General features: G+C 35.3%; 1 protein-coding gene across 1 annotated transcript; it reads right to left on the bottom strand.

Annotated features, from left to right (window-relative positions):
* Window positions 1–579: 579 nt before the first annotated feature.
* Window positions 580–2,426, bottom strand: LOC111883383 (nudix hydrolase 18, mitochondrial). Its single transcript, XM_023879709.3, has 5 exons — window positions 2,212–2,426; window positions 1,839–1,956; window positions 1,664–1,747; window positions 1,414–1,542; window positions 580–1,330 (listed from the first exon to the last, which is right to left on the bottom strand). Exons 1-5 carry the CDS (start codon window positions 2,283–2,285, stop codon window positions 1,214–1,216), a joined length of 522 nt encoding a protein of 173 aa, XP_023735477.1. The 5' UTR covers window positions 2,286–2,426; the 3' UTR covers window positions 580–1,213.
* Between the last annotated feature and the right edge of the window lie 20,364 nt (window positions 2,427–22,790).

Below are 22,790 nucleotides of genomic sequence, written 5' to 3'. Positions count from 1 at the left end.
CAAAAGATTGCATAGCGTTAAACTTAAAATGAGTTTTATCTTACCAAGGACATGCATCATATGTGAGACTAAAGTGCAAGGACTTAGAATCAAGATAGTAAATAAATATACCGGTAGTCTACTCATTAGCGGACCTATGTAGTGCCCGGGGGTCCTGGCTACTACTCCAATTCAACCCTTTTTATTTATTTAGTTATTTGTATTAGGTGCAACATCTTCCAAATATGAATGTCCCTATTTTTTTTTTAGTGCCACTACTATTCAAATATTTTAAATGTCACTACTTTTTTTTTTTTAGTGCCCACCCCTATTCAAATATTTTGCATCCGTGTCCACCAATGAGTCTACTTATTGAGATATTGGCTTCATTTCCACTTTTTGTGATTGTTTAATTATTTACGTCTTATTATTTCCGTCTTACACGCATTTACAAGAATAGGATAACAAACACAAAATCACTACTTTAATCATTAATGCATATAATCATATCATATGATTTCCTGCTCAAACGAATCAAGCCTCTTTCAATAACGACAATGAAACTCATAATTATGTCTTAAAGAAAACTTGAACTAACAATTGTCAAGCCATCTAAATTCATTGATAACATAAGTTCATATACATGGCTAACACAACTAACCCTACTTAGTTGTGCTTAATTTCTTGGAAACCTTGATTTTACAATAAGAACCAACCTACATACATCCACAGGAAACAACCAAGAAAACAATACAACATGACAACTAATTGTCTAATTCCATTTGCCATTGAAGGAACCTTTCAATTGATGATGAACCATGGTGTACACACCCATGTAAAAAAAATTCAACTGAGCAATTCCATTCCAGGGTAACAAGAATTCCCGAAAAAAGAAAAGGTTCGGAACAGTGGATTCCGTCTTGTGTCCAAGCAATTCCCGCGACTTGTGTCCCATAAAACCATAACCTCACCGGTGGCTTCAAGGCTATGAAAAAAAGGAAGAATTGAAACACAAGTTGTGGGAATTACACATTCCATTCCTGGCTTTTGATTATTTGTTTCATCTTCTTCGGTTTCTTGAACTGCAAGTGCTTGTGATTATAACCAAAAGCTTTTTCACCTTCGATTAAGTCCATCTTTTGATCAAAAAGTGCAATCTTTAATCTTTAATCACTTTAAAGCACTTCATCTTCAATTATCTTTCTATTTACAAATTTAAGTCAGGGTGCTTTAATCAATAACTCAAATCCTCCATCTTGAGTGGAGTTGACTTGAGTCTTGTCACTAGCATGTCTAGTGCTTCTTTCATCCAAACATATGGGCATTGTTCTTTAACTTTAGATACACTCACCTATATAATAATTAAGAGATTTGTTAGCGAAAGCTTTTGTAATTGAATCAAAAGTTGAAATCTTTTTGAGTTTTAAAACATACCCAATATCTTTGGCGTATGTCTTTCTCAGGCCATAGATCGAGTTGTTCCTTCACAAGTAAAGGGAACATGTGCCCTTCATACAATGCATCATTGCCTTTGCTCTTGAAGCACCATTTACCCAATTCACTCTACAAGAAATTCAAAAGAAGAAGATTGATTTTAAGTTGCTTGATCATTGAGGGGTTATTGACTTATTTCATGTATTTTGATACATTATTGACATGAGAAATTATGAAGAAAAGAACAAACCTCAACAGTTCCTAATACTCCGGCTTCTTCCATTGTTTCTCTTCGGGCAGCATCTTGGATCGATTCATCCAATTCCCAACCTCCCTGTTAAAGAGTTGACCATTTGTTAGTGATATGTAATTCGAGAAGAAAGATTCATATGAAAAGAATTTAAGATCGAAAATTAATAATTTACCTTAGGGAACAACACTCCTTTGCCTTTTCTTTGAGTACTTATCACAAGCACCTCGAGTGCATCTTCTATATTCTTGCTTGATGCTTTCATACCACCTTTCAATCTGTAAGGTATGCATCTGCACAACGTTTACCACATAAATTATTAGAAAATAATTTCCGTTATTGAAAAACAAGTAACAAATTTGTTAAAGGAGATTAAGATCAGCACTCCGGATTTCAAACAACTTGGGTTATAACGTAAAAATCCCCAAAATTGATGTTTCACCCGATTATGAAATTAGGTAAAACCCATCTCGAATTATAAATGTTTTGATCCACCCATAACAGATAACCTAAATTGAAGACGAATAGATTCAAGAACAGAGACTAACCCAACAACAATACGTTGACCTTTGTTGTAACGCTGCAACTGCCGACCACTGCGAGCAACCAATATACCCACCATCTTTTTTCTTTTCAAATTCTTCTTGGAAATCAAAAGATCTAAACACAACGCGATGCCAGAGAACAAAAACTGAATTAAAAATCTCTGTTGAAGCACTAAAATAAGATCTTAGTTAGTTGAGATTGAAGTTGAAGAAATGAGAGAGCTAGAGGAACCCATATATAGATCAGGCACACTTTGTGTCACGGAAGAGAGGTCGAAGGAGGGGCCACATATGGGACCTTGATGCTTATTTTGTAAAAGGGTAAAAATGGAAATAATATTAAATGTGATGCTGACTGACACGAGCCAGTGTATATTTACCGGCTTACCTAATGTTTCCAGCTCAGCATTACCGGCTTCCCATTTATCATAATACTATACTAGAGATAATGACAAAATTGCCCTTGTAAGATAGTTGTCAACTTCTAGTTAACTTTTAGTTAACCGGCTTGCATGAACCAAATGTTGTCTCTTAATCAAAAATTATGTATCTCAAATATTGTCTCTATTGTTAACTATTCATCTTTTCATGATTGCTTTATAAGTTTATAGATTTTTATTGCATTTTAGTTTGTATAAGTCTATAGTAATATTTAACATTATACATAACTCTACGCCCTTGCATTATAATGTTTTTTTAATATCTAATGTTGATACTTATATTCTTCGTATCATAATGTTTTTGTGTAGCACATGGTGCAAAGGAGGATTTATAATTGGCAGTTGACATGGTTTGTCATTTGAAGAGTGTATTATGAGGTTCATGTACTAGTACACATAAGTTTATGGAAATAGTGGTGTATTCATATTTAGAATAGAAATGTGAAGATACTGGGTTGACTTCACTTTCGTGCTTCTTGGTTGAAACTTGATAAATGCTAATTTGGTTTTTTTTGATGATTTTGGTTTTTATTTGGGAACTTTGTAACTCTAAGAATTAAGAAAATGATGTTGGTCCTTGTGATATACATTGTTACAACTCTTTCACCTTTGTCTTATCAAAGCAAAGATCTTTGTCATTTTTTAAAGGTTGGCTTGCTTTGATAACTGTAATGACCAAAAAATCAAGGGTAAAAATTTCATTTTTAGTATAGCTAAAACATTGATACCCTTTATTCTAAACAATTCAAATCATCATTAAGTAAAACATTTATCAGAGTTCATCCCAAAATCATTCACTGCGGAAGTCATAGGTGTGTGCACTGCGATCAATCCGAACCCTTCCTTTCCAAAACAATGATACCTGAAACCATAAACAAAACCTGTAAGCACGAAGCTTAGTGAGTTTCCCAGAGCATACCATACACACAAAACACATATCACATATAATGATGCAATACCAGCTACCTGTATCACATTTCCTACTAGCTATAAAAGCTACATATAATACATAAGTCATGCATACAAAAACCTGTAAGGATGTCGTGGGCTCCCCCCAGGATCTTACACCATTGTGTCATGGGATACCCCACATGGTCTTAACCTGAGAATGCCATGGGCTACCCCACATGGTCTTATATCTAATTGCCACGGGCTCCCCCCCCCCCCCCCGGGGGGATCTTCCATGCAAGTATCACAAAGACAACTAGCATAACATATATCACATAAACATATCATATATCACAAAAATATCTACACATAACACAAATAAACCTGTAAGGATGTCGTGGGCTCCCCCAGGGTCTTACACCATTGTGACATGGGCTACCCCACATGGTCTTTACCTAGGAATGCCATGGGCTACCCCACATGGTTTTACATCCAATGCCACGGGCTCCCCCCCCCCCCCCCGGGTCTTCCATGCAATAATACACAATCACATAGCGTATCAAATCACAAAATGACTAACACATGTACCATTATCACATAATGCGCCGACCTTGGTGTCTTAGACCCATGGGTATGGTGAGAAGACTCACCTCGAATGCAGAAGCTTCCTGAAGAAATCCTTAGTTGCTGCCCCACCAGCTACCCAAACTGTCACTACCAATCAATATACCTAATTAGCAATTGGGTCCCATACCATAATCCTTAATCCATGCATGGGGTAAAATGACCATTTTACCCCTGGCCCAATATGATCCAAAACTAAGGCCCGAACCCAAAACAAAGCCCAACATTATAATGTCCATAAAACCATCAATGGCCCAATTTTCCAAATTAGGCCCAAACCTTTCTAATGGACCTTATACTAAAGCTCAATATTCTCCTTAGTCAACAATCCTGACTCCAAATGGCCCACGAAGCCCCACAACAACCTAGTCCAAGAATTGGCCCAATACTAGGTAAGCTTCCCAAGCCCACTAGTAGCCCACTAATGGCCTAATTTGATACATTGGGTCCAATCCCTTAATGGGCCTTACCCTAAACCTAATTATATTTTCCTTGGCCCATATTAACTGACTCCTGACGGCCCACTATGGCCTAAAGGCCCAAAATACAAAACACAACCCACACTGAGGCCCAATATGCACAAAGCCCAACTATGCTGAGTGCACTGGGCGTACTGGCCTGCTAGTGAGTATGTCGGGCGTACCTACACGTACGCTCATCGTAATCCTTCTGTTAAGACACTTTTCCATTAGTGCTTGATACTCCACTCCAGAGGCTACCAACTCAGATTCAGGTCCTTACTGATGTCTTAAACCATAAAGTCACTAACTTGGTGACTTGCAATCCACCAAACAAGCCCAAACTCAAAAAGGTGACAACATGCTTTCATTCCAAGGGCTAGATCTCATGCATGGACACAAATGAGTCCTAAAGGTTGAAACTTTACTGCTTATGGGACTCATATGACACTAAGGGTGGCAACCCTGGACCTAGAAGGCGAGTTGTGACATAAAGGTCAAATCTTGGAACCAAAATACCCAAAACTTCCATTAACATAGATCTAAGCATACTTAAGGAAAGTTTCAGACTTGATACCTCACAATGGTCCGAAATGGAACCAAAATCTCAGATCTACAACTTTCCTTTCGATCCACCACCTTGCTAATCTTTTCTCTTGTTTTGAAATAGCTTTACAACACCCAAATAATCACTTAATGGCCACCAAAGCTTCAATAACACTCAAGGAGGGTTAGGGTTTCGTGAAGACTGCCTAAGGATGATATGGGGCTGGCCCCTTTAAGCATAATGTTCCTTTTATAGTGTCACAACCTCAAATTAGGGTTTTTAAGAAAACTGAGCGTACGTTGGGCGTACGCATCCGCGCACCCGCGACCATGCACCCTATTACGCTGGGCGTAACCCAGATTACGCTGGGCATACCCACGCACCTCTTATTTGCATGCATGGGTCTTCTTGCCAACTTTTCCCATTAAGGGACCATTAATGTCAATAACTTCAAATCATCATAATTCCTTCATTCTAAGTTCGTTTCCGAAGGACCTTATATCCACGAAAAGGTAACGAGAGGCCCTACACTTCTATCAACTCATATCTTCCTATATACCTTCCGAAAAAAAGTTCATTTTCCACAACAACCCAAACTGCCATTTTACCGAAATACCCTTAGGCTCCAAAACATGAACCGAACACCCGGATCACTTCTAATACATCACCCGCACCCAAAAGGAGCTAGATCTTATAATGACTGACCTTCGAGCCACCACCTCAGACTAGGAGTCAATTCGGAACAGAGCGTCATAGTAACATAGAGTTGGTTCAATAAAGGTGATAAGTACGACCTTTTATTAACAGGTAACAATTCATAGATATTTAAAATGTTATAGAAAGAAACTATAACATAAACAAAAGAGTTAATTACAAAGGAGTTTGTAACCAAACATTCCAATTAACATTTGTTTAGAAGCTCAATTATTAACCCAATTACGAGAATAGCTCAATTAGTAATCCAATTATGAGAATTCAAAACTATGGAATCATAAATAATATTTCTACAAATTGGCTTGTTGTCAAACAAAGCTTGAATTCCTATGTCTTTATAACATCTAAATTGGAGTCAATATAATCACCTTTGAACATCGGTTTTCCATCATCGTTTTGTGTGCATGATCAACCTAAGAGAGCCATTTTGATAAGTACGGATCCCAAATTCTCAAGGTTGGATGTTTGTCATTCAATTAATCTCCATAGTTTATTTTATGTTCTATGTTTGTGTAGGCTTGTATCTATAGTTCATATGTGTGTCTAAACTAATTCAGAACTTATATTACTAAGTCTAAAATGTTCAGACCCATTTGCCATTTCCCACAATTCGAACTATGAAGAGGGATGACGTAATCATAATCGAATTTGAGAAATGCAAATTACATAATGCTATCTTCAAAATCCCTCTTAGTGAAAGCGTTTCCTCATAATAATTTTCATGAAGGAGAGAAACCTTATGACACTCAGATTTTGTGGTGTATGTGTTCCTATCCATGTGAATTTTTCATAACCATAATCATAAGACAATAATTGGGGAAAATCCAAACTCTTATAGATCGAACTTGTCCATTCTTAATTTCTTGCCATCAAGGGTCCTACCATTGCTTCCAAGTTATTGAGAAGCTCACCCTACCTTTCAATGTACTTTCCGTTGATTAAAGTTCCTTGCCCCCATGCAACCTATTGAGAACTCATAGAACTCACATGCATAGTTGACCAAACTAGAATGGCACAGAAACAAGAATATGTCAACACGATAGGTTAGAAACCTCAAGTCGTGTGCTAGTAATTAACTACAGGCTTACTCTCGATTAGTTCTTGAAACTTTTCTAGATCTTTAAACTCCCATTGACCTCTTGACATATTAAATTCTCTTATCAAGAAACATCTCTTGACAAAACAAATATTCAGGAGTTAGTGTGTGTCTATATCAAGACAAAACCTACACACAATTTGGTACTAGTTGGTCTTTGTCTTATTCAAAACATCACAACTTACCAAAATGTGTAAGTGTAAGAACATTCCTACTTAAGATTATGTCACTCGAGTCACAATCTTGGAGTATGACTCTAAGACTTGTTTTTGGAACGAAGTACGATACATATTATTGAATTAACCACTACAACAATTCTCGATTCCTCTTCTTAGCCAAACTAGTGCACTAAGGTGTCCTTAGAGAATGAATTGTAATATGGTTCCTACGATTACCAAGACGATCATAAAACATGATACAAAAGTACTCTCCTTTCTTCTCAAATTGGAGAAACTTTTTATCTTTCTGCCTTCATTGACTCTACTTATTCGTTTTGCCATTCATTGAAACTTTTCAATGATTCAGAATTACACTTAATCTTGTAAGTATAACCACATTTACTAGACTTTTAGTAAATCATGACGAATAATGTTATTGTTATTTATGGTGGACTGGACCAGTACACAACATTGTGAACTCGATCTCCTAGTCCATCACTTGACTCTTTGTCAAGGAATTAGCCTTAAATTTCGAAGTACCAAGATTTCCATACATCGCATCATTCAAATCATATGATTCCAAGCTTCTGTCCAATTGAAACTTGAGCGATGGGAATCTTTCCTTAATTACGACATTACCATAAATAACATAGCTAAGAATCACATCCATTTAATATTGCTTGTAATAGAAACACACAGAGATCAATTTTCACAATTGCCATTGCAAGGAAATATAAATAAGACAAAATCAAAATTTATTTTTTTACGGAAAAATATATCCTTACAATGCGAATGAAAACTATGCTATCACATATTCCTAAACAATTTATCATAACTCTAAGCAGCAGCTCAAAAATCCAATCATTGAATTATGCGATCAAAATCCATTTATTCGCGATCAGACTCAGCTCACTTCTTCCTTTAAGCTTCCTCTATTTTCTTCGATCTAGAACACATTAAAATGAAATCTTATCACATCATGTATTAAGAATCTAAAATAGAAAACTTAATAGAGTTAGATAGTGGATTTTACCTAAAGTAAAGTCATACATCTTGACACTCCCATCTCTTAGATCTCTCAGGTAGTCAGGGCAGCTTCGTAACCAATGCCCCTTCTTTTGACAGTAGAAACAAATGGATTCTTCTAGAGTGTTACACGAGACTATCTCAGACTCATCCTTTCTCTTGCGAAGAGAAAACTTTTCTGGACTTCCAATGTTGCCATCTCCCATACAAGGTTAGGATATTGATTTACCAGAAAAATTTTCTCGACCAGTGCGCCAAATCAGTGTTGATTCAACAACAATAAGCATATAAGTCAAATCAATGAAGGTCACGTCGTGTTCTATCATATAGTACTCTCTAACGAACTTACCATATGAATTGGGAAGTGACTGAAGAACCAAGTCAACAGCCAACTTCCTTGAGACATCGACACCCAACATTCCCAATCTATCAATATGCAACTTCATATCCATGACACGAGCACATACAGACTTTCCATCTTCGTGTTTTATTGCCAATAGGGCTTGAGTGACCTTGAACTTTTCAAGTCTTCAAACACGTGGGTCAGGGAGAATAATCGGAGGAAGTGGAGGAAGTGGAGGAAGTGAAGAATGATTTCCATTTCCATAATCCGATAGTGGAACATCATTTTCAAGTGGAAAGCTTTTTCCAACGGATTCAGGAAGACCATAGTTGTCAGACATTGACATCTACAAAACGTGAGAAATTTAAGTTTTAGTTGATTGGAATCCTTGATATAACACCCAAATGAAATATCAAGGCTAGGATCTAACACAATATCCTACAATATGGATGAGGGATGCCGTAATCCATAATGCAGAACATTTGAAGGTACGTAAATGACGATTTACCAATTTCCACCATGAAAAACGAAAATTAAACATTAAGTTTTAAATGAATTGAAACTCCTAGATCTTTTGAGATTCATTGAACTTTTCAATGACATGTTTAAATCTTGAGTGTGCCCTTCGTTTGTGACTAGGATGCCGAGGATCACAAAACAAGTTGTGGATAACCATGCAAATATACATGGTGCCCCCAATGTTACAGTCACCTAATCGACGTGATGGTTAACCACACACGCTCCATTGATCTATGACAAATATCGAGTCATCCTTTGCCACCTTTGCTTAGAGTCCAATTAGTGTGTCGGTTAACCACAAGCGCTCCACTAACGTCTCAACAAGGGTACAAAGTGTAATTTCATGGAATTGCACCAACTCCACATTTTTCCTAAGGTAACTAAGATTTGGGAATTTTTTAAAAATTATTTAGTTACTTCGTATTTCATTATATTTCTAATGGAATGTTGTGTTCTATCCTACCCGTTCGGCTAACGACCCTCCACTAGTCAAGAGTGTGGTGGGTAAGAATGGATACACAATGGCGGTCATTTTACAGGCCGCTTCCTTAAACACCACTTATAGACCAGCTTCGTAAATGAGGCCTACTAATGGTAAGACTGACCTTTTACTCATACATATATAATATTAGACCTTTTAATTTTATATATAGTATAAGGGTGTATTTTACACTTTTAAAATACTAGGTGGTTTAATTTAATAAAATTATACATTTAATTTAATTAAATATAAATCATATCATTATGGATTTATTAACTCTCTTTTAATTATACATTTAATTAACTTAATAAAACCATAAGAGTCTAGTTTAAACTTTTCAAAAAATATTAGGTTTTTAGAATTTAATATTTCAAAATTAATACCTTTTAATCAAAAATTTAAATTCCAAAACTTGAGGGCAAGTTTTGAAACTTTTTAAAACAATTAAGTTTAACTATTTAAATTTCAAAAACTAAAACTATTAAGTTCAAATTGAAACTATAAAACTAAAGGGTGTAAATTGAAACATTTCAATGTTACTAGGTTAAATATTTGACTTATAATAATCCTATATTATCCATATTTAACCAAATCCATCAATTTTGATGAGGATAACCATTCCAAACTTAAAAAATCGGATTTAGGCAACAAAAACGAGTTTTGGCAATTATCCTCAACAAAATCTGGCCAAAAAATCGAAAATCTCGGCAACAGAATAGTAAACTCGTCGAGTTGGGCTCTAAACTCGTCTAGTTCACCCAACTCGTAGAGTTCATATAGAACTCGTCGATTTCATGCTCCAGACAGCAAAAAATTCCGATTTCTTGATCTTTGACAGTTCACTATTGTATCAATTCACTAGAAAACGACCTAGGCTCTGATACCACTAATGGGTTTTAAGCACTACATCATACCTATGATGTACATGCAAACCCTAAAGCTTTAGATCTAGTTTGTTTAATGAACATGCAATAATCATCCAAAGCCATAAACCCTAGATCTAGCATACAATAAACGATTTAACATATGAATTAAGGTTTAGATCATACCTTTGATTGTTATGTAGCAATAAAAATCTATTCCTTCTCGTAATTGACTTATGAAAGCTTAGTGTCACAAGTGTCACACCTCTAATAGCTTACAAACACCAAGAGCAAGAGGATGACTTAGGAGAAGAGAATGAGGCACCAAAAAAACGTCCAAAGAACTCCAAGAATGCTTAGCCACGTTTTTTGGTGCCCTAGGGGTCTATTTATACTTGTGTGGGCTGCTAGGGTTTCAGGAGAAACCCTAATTCTCTGCTTAGGCCTTAAGCAACCCATGAAACCTTTCTAGAACGCCCTTGGATGAAAATCATATGGGCTTCCCAGAGATTTCGTCCAATCCCCTTCCCAAAAGGAATCCATAGCCCACAATGCAATTATCTTATAATTACAATATCGGTCCCCCAAGTTTAATTAATCTCTTTTAGCCACATAATTAATTTCTTAATTAATTCTTGTCTAATATTAATTAAACTATATGATTTCTCATTCAATATATTATTCATATAATATATTAATAAATCATAATTAATCTCTTCCTCCACAAATCATCCTATCAAGTTGCTTTGGTGAAGGCAACCCAAAAGGACCATGCACAATCGGGTCAAATACTTACCAAATATAGTTCAAGCTTAGACACTAATCCAACAGATATAACATAGGAAAGTACATTGAATATATAACACATAACATACAGTTGTCCATATATTGAACTCACCATAAAATAATCAATTGATAAAATGATAAGTTGGCCAACACTTCGCCTCTAAATATGACTTTCTTTGACGAAACCGAACATTTTTGTTGACAACCGGACCTTGCGCAGGCAGAGTTTCAACTTGAAAATATTATTTTCTCGGGTCTTTGGGGCGTCGGGGCTTGCTTCGGGTGTCGGGGATGTTTCCTAGGCTTCCGGGGGTGCTAGGGTAAATTGGGAGAGTGTAGAAGGTGTGAAAGAGTGAAATTTGTAATCTAAAACCGAAAGACCTCGCTTTCAATTTTTAGTATCTGAGGGCTCGCATTACACTGGGCGTAACTCCTCGGTATGTAACTTCAGTACGTTGGGCGTCTGAGACGTGACAATGGTTTGGAACTCGGGCCTCGGATGTGGCTGAGTTAGGAAACGCGTCGTCATGTGAAGGCGCTTGGTGGCTAATATGTGTCTTCGTAGTACGCTGGGCATACTTCTACGGCGAGCCTCGTAATTTGTGTCATAAACTTCAAAATTTCATAACTTTCGCATACGAACTCCGTTTTTGACGTTCTTTATATCCATGTGTAGGTGAAATTATGCTCTACAACTTTCGTTTAGACTCCATCGGTTAATTTTGACTTTATTTTTAATATTATATTTTTAACGGGTCGGGACAGGAAAAGTCCGTGAAAAATTCATAACTTGTTCATCAGACGTCCGTTTTTGTCTGTCTTTTTACCGTTGTATTACTATTGACGAGATCTTCGATTCTTGTTTTAGGTTGTGTCGGCTAAAAATCACTCGATCTTTATTTCGAGTTTTTAGTTGTATACTGCTATACTGAAACTTCGAAAAATCATAACTTCCTTATATGAAGTCAGATTTTGACGTTCTTTTTATGAAAATTATCGGTTTAACGACTACCACAACTTTCATTTAGATCACTAAAGCTAAAAAATAGTTTATCATAAACTCACTTTTTATGTCATATGACATTGTGTCAGTTCTGTCGCAAAACTTTTTTGTTATAACTCGGATTTCGATGAGGTTGTCGCCTAAATGTTTTTAGCGAGATAATCTACAACTTCCAATAACATTATATATATATATATATATATATATATATATATATATATATTATTTATTTACAACTTTATATTTTCATTAATTTCGATAGTTGACTTTGTATCAGAATCTCATAAGACTTCCCATCACTTTCCAAATGATTCTAAACATAGTTTTACTTCAATCTCATAAAACTATCTTGTTAGAACTCAATGCTCAAACTCATATATTATATAATAATAATAATTACTTTTAAACAAAACACGACAATTATACATGGTTAATAACGTGTATGTTACACATGATTCATGAGTCGTGAATGTCCCAAGCTGATTATACTTTCAGATCTGGAGTTATTAAGGGATGTAAAGGAATAAAGGTGCAAACTTTATGCCATTTGAGTCTCATGCAAACCTTAAGGATGTTGTTATGGCCTCTTTGGAGTAACATTGTCGTATTGATTCTTTAGGTTCTTATATTGATCCCCATGGTTTTCCAGGAATAAGGAAAGAAGTTGTTGAGTTCATTGAGATGTGATGGGTATCCAAGGCCATAATCATAATTCATAAATTTACCCTTAATTTTATGAAGTTTGTTTTCGTCATTTTTACATATTTAATCTTTGAAGTAACGATTATTTTGTAATTTGTGAAAGTGATCTGGAAATCATATATCTTCCTGATGGTGCCAGTAAAGGAGTAATGCAGATTTTTCAAAAAATTATTCGTGGTCCATGTGATGGAATATGTTGTCCTTTTTACCTTCAATATACTTCCATTGTCTTAAATATCATTTTTTTTTTCAAACCTTTAAAAATAAATTAACAAACTCTTTTGTTATTTATCACATTAATCACCACAAGTTTGTTTTGAAAGAATCACAAGTTAGAGTGATTAAAAATCATTCTTGCACGCCTCGGGAAAATTATGCTTGGATTGATTTTGTAGGAAAATATGAGCTACAATGCATGAAATTTAATAAAGAAATATCTATTAAGGCGTATAGTCAAAAAATAGTAGTGTAGTTTCATGTATATGTGTATTTTATGATAACATTGTACTTCAATTTTTTTTTATTATGAAAGCATCCTGCTTATAAAAATCTAACCAGATATAGTATTCTGCTTTTACTTTTTTTTTTCTTAGTAGGATATTATTTATACTTTGAAAACTCTATCCATTTATAGCAACGTGCATTCCTTTGTATTTGGATGACTTGCTGTAATTTAGTAAATTGCTCACAATATAAAGCTATAGTAGAAAAAAATAAAATGAAAATACAACACTATAATAAACAAATTTATAAAAGTACATTGCTATTTCTTGTGTTTAATCTGTCATTTATCTATCCAAAAAGTCAACCTAAAAGAATGTAAAAATTGCTTGAAAGGTTGAAAAACATGAAATTTGAACTTTGGAAGAAGATGGGAGAATATCTCATATTATGTTCTTTTCATATTTTTTTCTTCATAGTTAGATTTTTTTATAGATTTTAGCTCTAGTCCCTCAGTATCCACTCTACTCACCTATTATATCTATGTATGGTGGTTCTCTTGTTCCTTATTTCCATGAAAAAATTGCTAATTAGGGTCCTAATATTCACAACCTTCGCCAATCAGTTGCAGAAGCCCGTTTCAAAGAAATAACTGTATGCTCTCATTTTTTCTTTTTTTTTAAAGAAAAAAAGAAAATAAAAGTTTATAATTCTGATTTTGAATAGGTAAGCATATGTCATATACTTATTCTTATGCATATGCATATACTTATTCATAATCATATGTATTTACTTGCCTTATGCATATACTTATTCTTATATATATATATATATATATATATATATATATATATATATATATGCATATGCTTATTCATATGCATATTTCATATACTTATTCTTATGTATATGCATATGCATATACATATGCATAATCATATGTAGTAATTTATCTTATGTATATACTTATTCTTATGCAAATTCATATGTATATACTTATACATACGTATATGCCTATACTTATTCTTATGTATATGCATATACATATGCATGTACTTATTCATATGCATATGTATATACTTATGAATATGCATATACTTATAAATATGCATGTCATATATTTATTCTTATTCTTATGCATATACTTATCTATATACATATACATATACTTATTATTATGCATATGCAGATGCATATATTTATTCATATGCATATGCATATGCACGCACACACATATGTATATACATATATTTATAAGCATAATTATGTATTTAATTGGCTTATGCATATACTTATTCATATGCATATATATATATATATATATATATATATATATATATATATATATATATTCTTATGCACATGCATATACTTATAGATATGCATATAGTTATTCATATGCATATGCGTATACTTATAAATATATAAGTCATATACTTATTCTTATGCAAATGCACATACTTATTCATATACAAATACAAATACATATACTTATTCATATGTATAACATCAACAACCTTATTTGGTCTACCCCACTCATGCTTAAGACCTTATTAATTCTATGAAACTGAGCAACATTGCCAATAAACTAAGTTTCTCAATCAAAACAATACAAAGATTCGCCACCAATGAATCAAGGCTATTAGTTTTAGCAAACCTTACAAAGACAAAAGGTTCACCAAACTAGAGAGTCTCCTAGCAATAAACACACTAAGAACAACACCACTCTCTCACATGTCTTCTACAACTATTGTTGAGTAAAATGTGAAAGAAAACTAGTAACATGTAGATTATGTAAATAAAATTATCATCGGTTCATTTGATTACTGATAATTGCAATGAAAGTCGATCCTAGATCCTTGATAGATCATTTCCTTTAATTGTAGAAGAAGAACATACCGGGAATAACCAAATACAAATAGGGACATTCTGCTGGCTAGGGGCGAGGCTAGGTATAAGCAATGTAGGTGCTACCTTAAAAATAATTTATCTAAATTTTTTATAAAAAATTAGTGGCCTACCTTAAATATAATTTAATTAGGACCTATCTTACCCACACAATCTCTGAATTTGGATAGAAAACTTTCTAAAGAATAATTAGTGAACAATATAGTTTTTTATTCTAGACGTGTCATTGCTACTGGTGTTTGATCCCACCCGAGAAAAAGGACGCCGTGACCTAAATAATACCAAATATCGCCAGACAATTAGTTTGTATTACTTTTATCATCGATACGCATTTACTTTATATGTAACGACTTTGAAGGACCGCAACGAAGGACATTAGTAGTAGAATTTGCTTATTTTATGGTAAAAAAAATCTTTAGAGAATGGCCATATATTTTATGGGATTATATATATATATATATATATATATATATATATATATATATATATATATATATATATATATATGTCGTTTTAACATGTTAAATATACCCGGTTTGGTTTCACTTGGTAAATATATCATTCTCCATAACATTTATTTCTTTAATTATCGTTTTATCATCTCCGTTTTCTTTCCTCAATTATCGTTTATTACTTTATCCAAGTGAACATTACTAAACCCTAAACCTAAACCTAAACCCTAAATTTAAACCCTAAACACTAAATCTAAACCCTAAACCCTAAATCTAAATACTAAACCCTAAACCCTAATCCCTAAACCTAAACCTAAACCCTAAACCCTAAACCCTAAACTCTAAACCCTAAAACCTATTGCGTCGATCTTGAATTTACATCTTGAAGTATTAATCGTGAATCCATTAACCGTAATCTTTATATAGTAAAACAATGTATTTTCAAGAGGTTTAGTACCTAAGCTTAGGTAGGGTTGTAATGTATATTCTTTTTCCTCATATATATATATATATATATATATATATATATATATATATATATATATATATATATATATATATATATATATATATGTTAACTTGTTTATTCATATATTATAAAATAATATTAAAATTTTCAATTCAAACTACGATGTAAGTCCTAACGATATATTTCAAAATTCTCAAGCGAAAACATTCTCAAATATTTATTGGAGCTCATTATGTATGTATGGATCGAATTCAAGAGATAGAGAAGGAAAAAGATCTTCATCCTCTTAGGAACGAGTAACTACAAAAAAATGATGGTGCATTATTGAATACATGCATGTTAATAATGTTTGTTTATTTCGAGCATAAAGTATTTGTTTAGTTTTATCAAGCATTGGCAAACAATAAATCATGATGTTAAATATTGGTACTTTAAATGCTAGCTTGAATCATGTTTTATGATGGATCATAATTAATTAATTAAACAAAAGAACAGCATACATGCAATGTTTGTTGGTCAATGGGTATAATGACATGAAGTCATGGGACGGAACTTGCGTTACCAACAAGGCCATGTGAGGTATGCCCCCATTGTGGCCTTTAAATTCGTCTATTTGGGATATAAATTGACTAATACTAAATCATCTTCTATTGTTTTGTTAGATAGGGATATAAATAATAAAGTTGTTAACTATTTGATAAAATAGCACAAAATAGTATTATAATATTAAGTATCGCCTAATGGGAAATGTTTATAATGATGTGAAAACGTATTCATTTAACAAATGTTGATAGAGTATATAAAAAATATATTCTATATTCATATATAAAGAGAAATTCATAGTTAAACTACATTTCATATAATTGCTTAAACTTTTACTAATCTATCTATGGATTTTTTTTGACGAAAATCATATCTTTATGTAGGTATTTATGTATCTATATCAACAAATATGGCCCGAGGAAACTCAATAAAAAAAACCGATAAGAAATTGTGATCACTTATCTTAGAAAATTAATATAGGTTGGATTTAATATACTAACTAGTTGATTGCCCACCTACCTCGCGTTGCAACATAGCCAATCCGTTTTATAGGTTGAATTTTGATGATTGTATTAATAAAAATTAGGTACTGTTGCATTTATTGATATGTAAAAATATAAGGCTAGTACCGTTGACTAACTTCAGTTTATACCGTCAAATGAAAACGTATTATATGTGACCTAACTCATACATATGAAATATAAATAAAGATAAACACGAAAACATACATAAAATTAATTTTGAAACGTAATGAAAAACTTTAATCTATACCGACACGTAAAGGAAGGTTAACCCCCTGTTTCATTCATTCCATAAGCGTATAATATATACACAGGATACAAACTAAGGAATCTACAAATAAGGAAGGATTATCTTATCTAAACATAGAAGATTATATAGATCAATAATATAAATACAAGATCACGAGCTATCTCTAATAGTCCCCCACAGTTGGAACGGGAGTAGAGCAGACGTTCAAACTGGAGCGAAAGGATTCAAATAAGTGTCGTGGGAGTCCCTTTGTAAAAATGTTGGCGTACTGGTAAGCGGCTGGGACATGGAGAACCCAAATGTGTCCAATGTGAACTTTCTCACGGACAAAATGAATGTCAATCTCAACATGTTTTGTTCGCTGGTGTTGAACGGGATTTTCAAACAAATACACGGCTGAGACATTATCGCAGTAGACGATAGTAGTTTGACGAACCGGGATGTGAAGTTCAAGTAAAAGGTTACGAATCCAGCTAGATTCAACAACGGCATTTGCGACACCCATGTATTCTGCTTCAACGCTAGAATGGGATATGGTGGGTTGTCTTTTGGATGCCCATGATAATAGGTTGTCGCCGAGGTAGACGCAATATCCCGATGTAGAGCGTCTAGAGTCCGGACACCCCCAATCAGCGTCAGAGTAGGCCGTGAGATTTAGTCGGGGAGAGGCATTAAGATGCAATCCGTAATGAAGGGAACCTTTTATGTAACGCAAGATACGTTTACAAAAATGTAGATGAGGCTCGCGTGGAGTGTGCATGAAGAGACACGCCTGTTGGACAACATATGTGATGTCGGGCCTAGTAAAAGTTAAGTACTGTAGGGCTCCGGCTAGGCGCCGATATAGAGTGCCGTCAGGAAGGAAGGGGCCGACTGTGGCACTTAGTTTGGATAAAGTGTCAATATGTGTGGTTGTTGCATTACATGATGCCATGGAAGCTCGTTCGAGAATATCTTGAGCTTATTGTGCTTGAGATATAAATAAACCTTGTTTATTTCGCTGAACAGATATACCCAAAAAATGATGTAGTGGCCCGAGATCAGTCATGGAGAATTCACGAGATAGAGTAGCAATGATATGTTTGAGTAGTATGGAGTCTAATGTTGTAAGTATGATGTCATCGACGTAAAGCAAAAGGTATGCGATATGTGATCCCTTTTTATAGACAAATAGAGAATTGTCACATATGCTGCTACGGAACCCATTAGCAGTGATAAAGTTGGAGAACCGAAGATACCACGCTCATGGAGTTTGCTTGAGCCCGTATAATGATTTTCGTAGGCGACAAACATGATAAGGTTTGGTGGAATCAACGAAGCCCGGAGGTTGGTACATGAACACGGTCTCATGAAGGTCGCCATGTAGGAAGGTGTTTTTGACATCAAGTTGGTGGAGAGGCCAAGATCTTGAAATGGCAATGCTAAGCACTGTACGAATTATGGCAGGTTTGACGACCAGACTGAATGTCTCGTCACAATCTACACCAACGGTTTGAGATTTTCCATTAACTACCAAACGGGCTTTATACCGTTGTAATGTCCCATCGGCATGAAATTTATGGCGAAATAACCACATGCATCAAATGATCGGGCGGTTTGCAGGCCAAGGGACAAGTTCCCATGTATCATTTTCCTGTAATGCACTAAATTCATGGTTCATGGCAAGTAACCAATTTGGATCCTTAAAGGCTTGAGAATACGTTTTAGGGGTTGGGGAGATGGGTTTGGTAGAGGTTGTGTGAAGGTTTAAGAGTTGTCTAGGTTTGAAGATACCATGTTTTGATCTGGTAGTCATAGGATATGGTGGTTGGGCGGTTGTTGGGGGTGAAACGGGGGTTGGTATAGCAGTAGAGAGGGGGATATCAGATGTGTTGTTGGTGGGGTTATTTGTTCTGAGGCTTTCGGGAGGAGAAGTTGGTGAGGAGGGGCTGGTTTGTGAGTTGTCAACAGGAGGGGGTTCATGTGGGGTGGGTGGCGTTTGTTGTGGAATGGTGGGGGTAGTATGAGTGTCTTCGAATAAGTAAGGGTGGGGTGTAGATGTGTCAGGTTCGAGGAAGGAGTATGAGTTTTAAGGTTAAGGATCAAGGAATGGAAAAAGAAGACTCATCAAATATAACATGGCAAGACAATATAACTTTTCCGGAGGTTGGATCGAGACATCGGTGTCCCCGAAAATTGCTATGGTATCTGAGGAAAATGCAACGAGTGGATCGAGTGTGGAGTTTATGAGGTTGAGTGGAAGTAGTGTTGGGGTAGCACACACATCCAAAAATGTGAAGGTGATTGTATGTGGGATGCCTAAGGTAGAGAGAAAATGTTGGGGTATTGAAATGAAGAGTTTTTGTGGGAAGTATGTTATAGAGGTAGGTGGCGGTGTGAAGGACCTCGACCCAAAAGGATGGTGGTAAGTGGGCATGAGCAAGAAGGGCTCGAATAATGTCATTGAGACGCCTTATCATGCGTTCAACTTTGCCATTTTGAGGTAAGGTTTGAGGACATGAAAACCGAAAAGTGAGACCATGATTTGAGGCAAATGTTTTAAAATTGGTGTTATCGAATTCACCTCCTAAATCACATTGGAAAGATTTTATCTTTCTGTTGAATTGGGTGCTAATGAGAGCATGGAATTTGGTGAAGTTGGTGAAAGTTTCAGATTTGACTTTGATAGGGTAGACCCATACATATTATGTGTAATGATCGAGAAGAACCATGTAATACTTATAACCTGATTGGCTTAAAACAGGCAAGGTCCATAAATCATAGTGGATAATATCAAATGGTGTAAAAGTACTAGAATTTGAGTCTAGAAATGGTAAATGTTTATTATTTGAAATTTGGCAGGAGTGGCAAACAAAAGATAAACTTTGTTTATTACATGAAATAAAGAAACGAGTACGTAATGAATCAAAAACTGCAGTTCCTGGGTGACCGAGACGGTTGTGCCATAGTTATGGTGATGAGATAGTGACGAGAGCGGATGGAATGCTTGGTGGTGTGAACGGATAGAAGTCTCCTGAGCTATTGTGGCGAGAAAGGAATTTACCAGTCTGGAGTTCCTTCACAGAAAAACCATAAGGGTCAAAGCATAAAGAAACATTATTCTCAATGGTGAACTTTCTTATCGACAGGAGGTTTTTAATTATGTGTGGGGAATATAGGATATGTGGTAAGTTGTAGGTCTGAGTGGGTAGTTTGTGTTGGGTATGTCCGGATCCATAAATTGGTATATTGTGACCATTACCCATGAATATAGATTGTATAGTAGAAGATGGCAGGGGAGTTGTGATTTTACCTGGGTCAGCAGTCAAGTGGGAGGACGCATTGGAGTCCATGTACCATGATTGATCCGAATGATTGAGATTCATGTTTTGAAATGCTGCTCCAAGGTCAGTCGGACTGAGTGCATCATATTGTGATTGTATTGGTTCTTGTGGTGTTGATTCTGCAACAATAGGTTGGGTTGAGCATGCAACGTGAGCTACAGACTGTTGGGCTTGTTTAGCTGTGGGTTGTCGCTGACCATTAGGCCATGGTGTGGGCCACGGAGCTTGTGATGGATATGGACATGGTGGTGGAGACCACCATGCCCATGGTGGGTAGTTCGGCTGCATAGAACCGGGTGAAGATCTGCCTCGTACCGGATTGGGGTGTCGTCCTCCATGTGGATATCGTCCTCCAGATTGGGTGCTGCGACCAATGTTTTAAAAACCGTTTTTTTAGTTGAACCAATATGGTGAGCGTTTCCCGGTTCGACCGCCGGGTCAACCGGTTTCTATATTTTTCATGTTTTTTCTTATTTTCTTACACATACATACATATATAATTCATGAATTTGATGTTTACAAGTTCAAACATTAAAAATACACATACAAATAAGTTGTAGATGATTTCAAATACATTAAAATAACACATAATCATAAGTTTTAGTGTTTTACATCAATCCATATACGTCAAAAAGAAAATTAAGTATAATACCGAAAAAAGATATAATTTTAAATGAATACATACACATCAAAAAAACTTTATAACATTTACCCTATGTTTTTATTTATAGAAAACTAAATAGATTTGAAAAAAAAATCACCAAAGTTTATTGTGTAAATGGTTCTTTTTCATGTGTTTTTTTTTGTTTAACATGTTCAACCGGTTTATTTTGACCGATTCAACCGGGTTTTTCTAAAAACTGGCTGGTTCAATCCGGTTCAAAAATCAACATAAAACCGGTGATAATTGAACCGCTCTTACCACCGGTTCCCGGTCCAACCGGTTCGACCGGCCGGTTCAAACCGGTTTTTAAAACATTGGTTGCGACCACGACCCCTGCCAAAAGTTCGTTGATTTTCATCACGATTTGGTGGTCATTATTGGATGTCCTTTGTGGTCTGGTGTGTATGATAAACTAGAACATTAGGGCTGGTAAGGTTTTTCCGTGCTGTTTGGCGGTGTTACTCAAGTTGTAACATACTTCTAGTAGTGTCCCAAGATGGAAGACTTTGGTTGATGAAAGATGCCATTGTGTCATATTCTGCAGGAAGACCACGAACTAGTTGTTGTACAAGTGTTTGTTCATTCACCGGGTTTTCGACATCAGTGAGTTGGTCGGCAAAGTCTTTTAGGCATTGGTAGTAGTTATTCATGGATGTGCACGAGGTCAAGGTCAAGTTGGTGAACTCATGCTCTAGGGCAGCCGCACTAGATCCTTTGTTGTTCAAGAAAATTTCTTTGATTCGTTTCCAAATGTCGTAAGTCGTGGCGTCGGTGTCAAGGACACGAACCAAAATTTCATCAGATAGTGTTCCGTAGATCCACTGTAGAACAATAGAATCGATCTCTTGCTAAGCTTCATATGTTGCTTCTGTCTTTGCGGGTGCGACAGTACCGTCTATGTGATGAAGGACCTTATAACCTCGAGCGTGGAGTTTGAATAGCTTCACCCAGGAGGAATAAGTTACTTTTGTACCATCCAGAGTTCTGATCTTGTTCTGGATGTTCGTGACTATGTAAACTGGGTGAAAAGATGAAGGTTTTGATGGTGGATCATTGGTTGACATTGTGGTGTTTGATTGCCGTAGCAATGGGGGAGGGCACCGCCAGTTCTTTTAGGGTTTGAAGGATTGTAGCTCTGATACCATAAAGGAAGGTTAACCCATGTTTCATTCATTCCATAAGCGTACAATATATACACAGGATACAAACTAAGGAATCTACAAATAAGGAAGGATTATCTTATCTAAACATAGAAGATTATACAGATCAATAATATAAATACAAGATCACGAGCTATCTCTTTCTTTTTAAGTAAGTACGATTTCTTTTTAAGTTAACGAACGAAATTTCATATAATCAAAAA

The sequence above is a fragment of the Lactuca sativa genome, chromosome 2 (genome assembly GCF_002870075.4).
Source record: "Lactuca sativa cultivar Salinas chromosome 2, Lsat_Salinas_v11, whole genome shotgun sequence".
Classification (NCBI taxonomy): Eukaryota; Viridiplantae; Streptophyta; class Magnoliopsida; order Asterales; family Asteraceae; genus Lactuca; species Lactuca sativa.
This window is presented reverse-complemented; position numbering and strand designations above follow the sequence as displayed.

Excerpts from the sequence above, each read along its gene's own strand:
- LOC111883383 (XM_023879709.3), bottom strand. The coding sequence starts at position 2,285 with ATGGTGGGTATATTGGTTGCTCGCAGTGGTCGGCAGTTGCAGCGTTAC. Across the intron at positions 1,957-2,211 it reads GGTCAACGTATTGTTGTTGG|ATGCATACCTTACAGATTGA; the intron begins GTTAGTCTCTGT and ends AACGTTGTGCAG. Across the intron at positions 1,331-1,413 it reads ACATACGCCAAAGATATTGG|GTGAGTGTATCTAAAGTTAA; the intron begins GTATGTTTTAAA and ends ATTATTATATAG.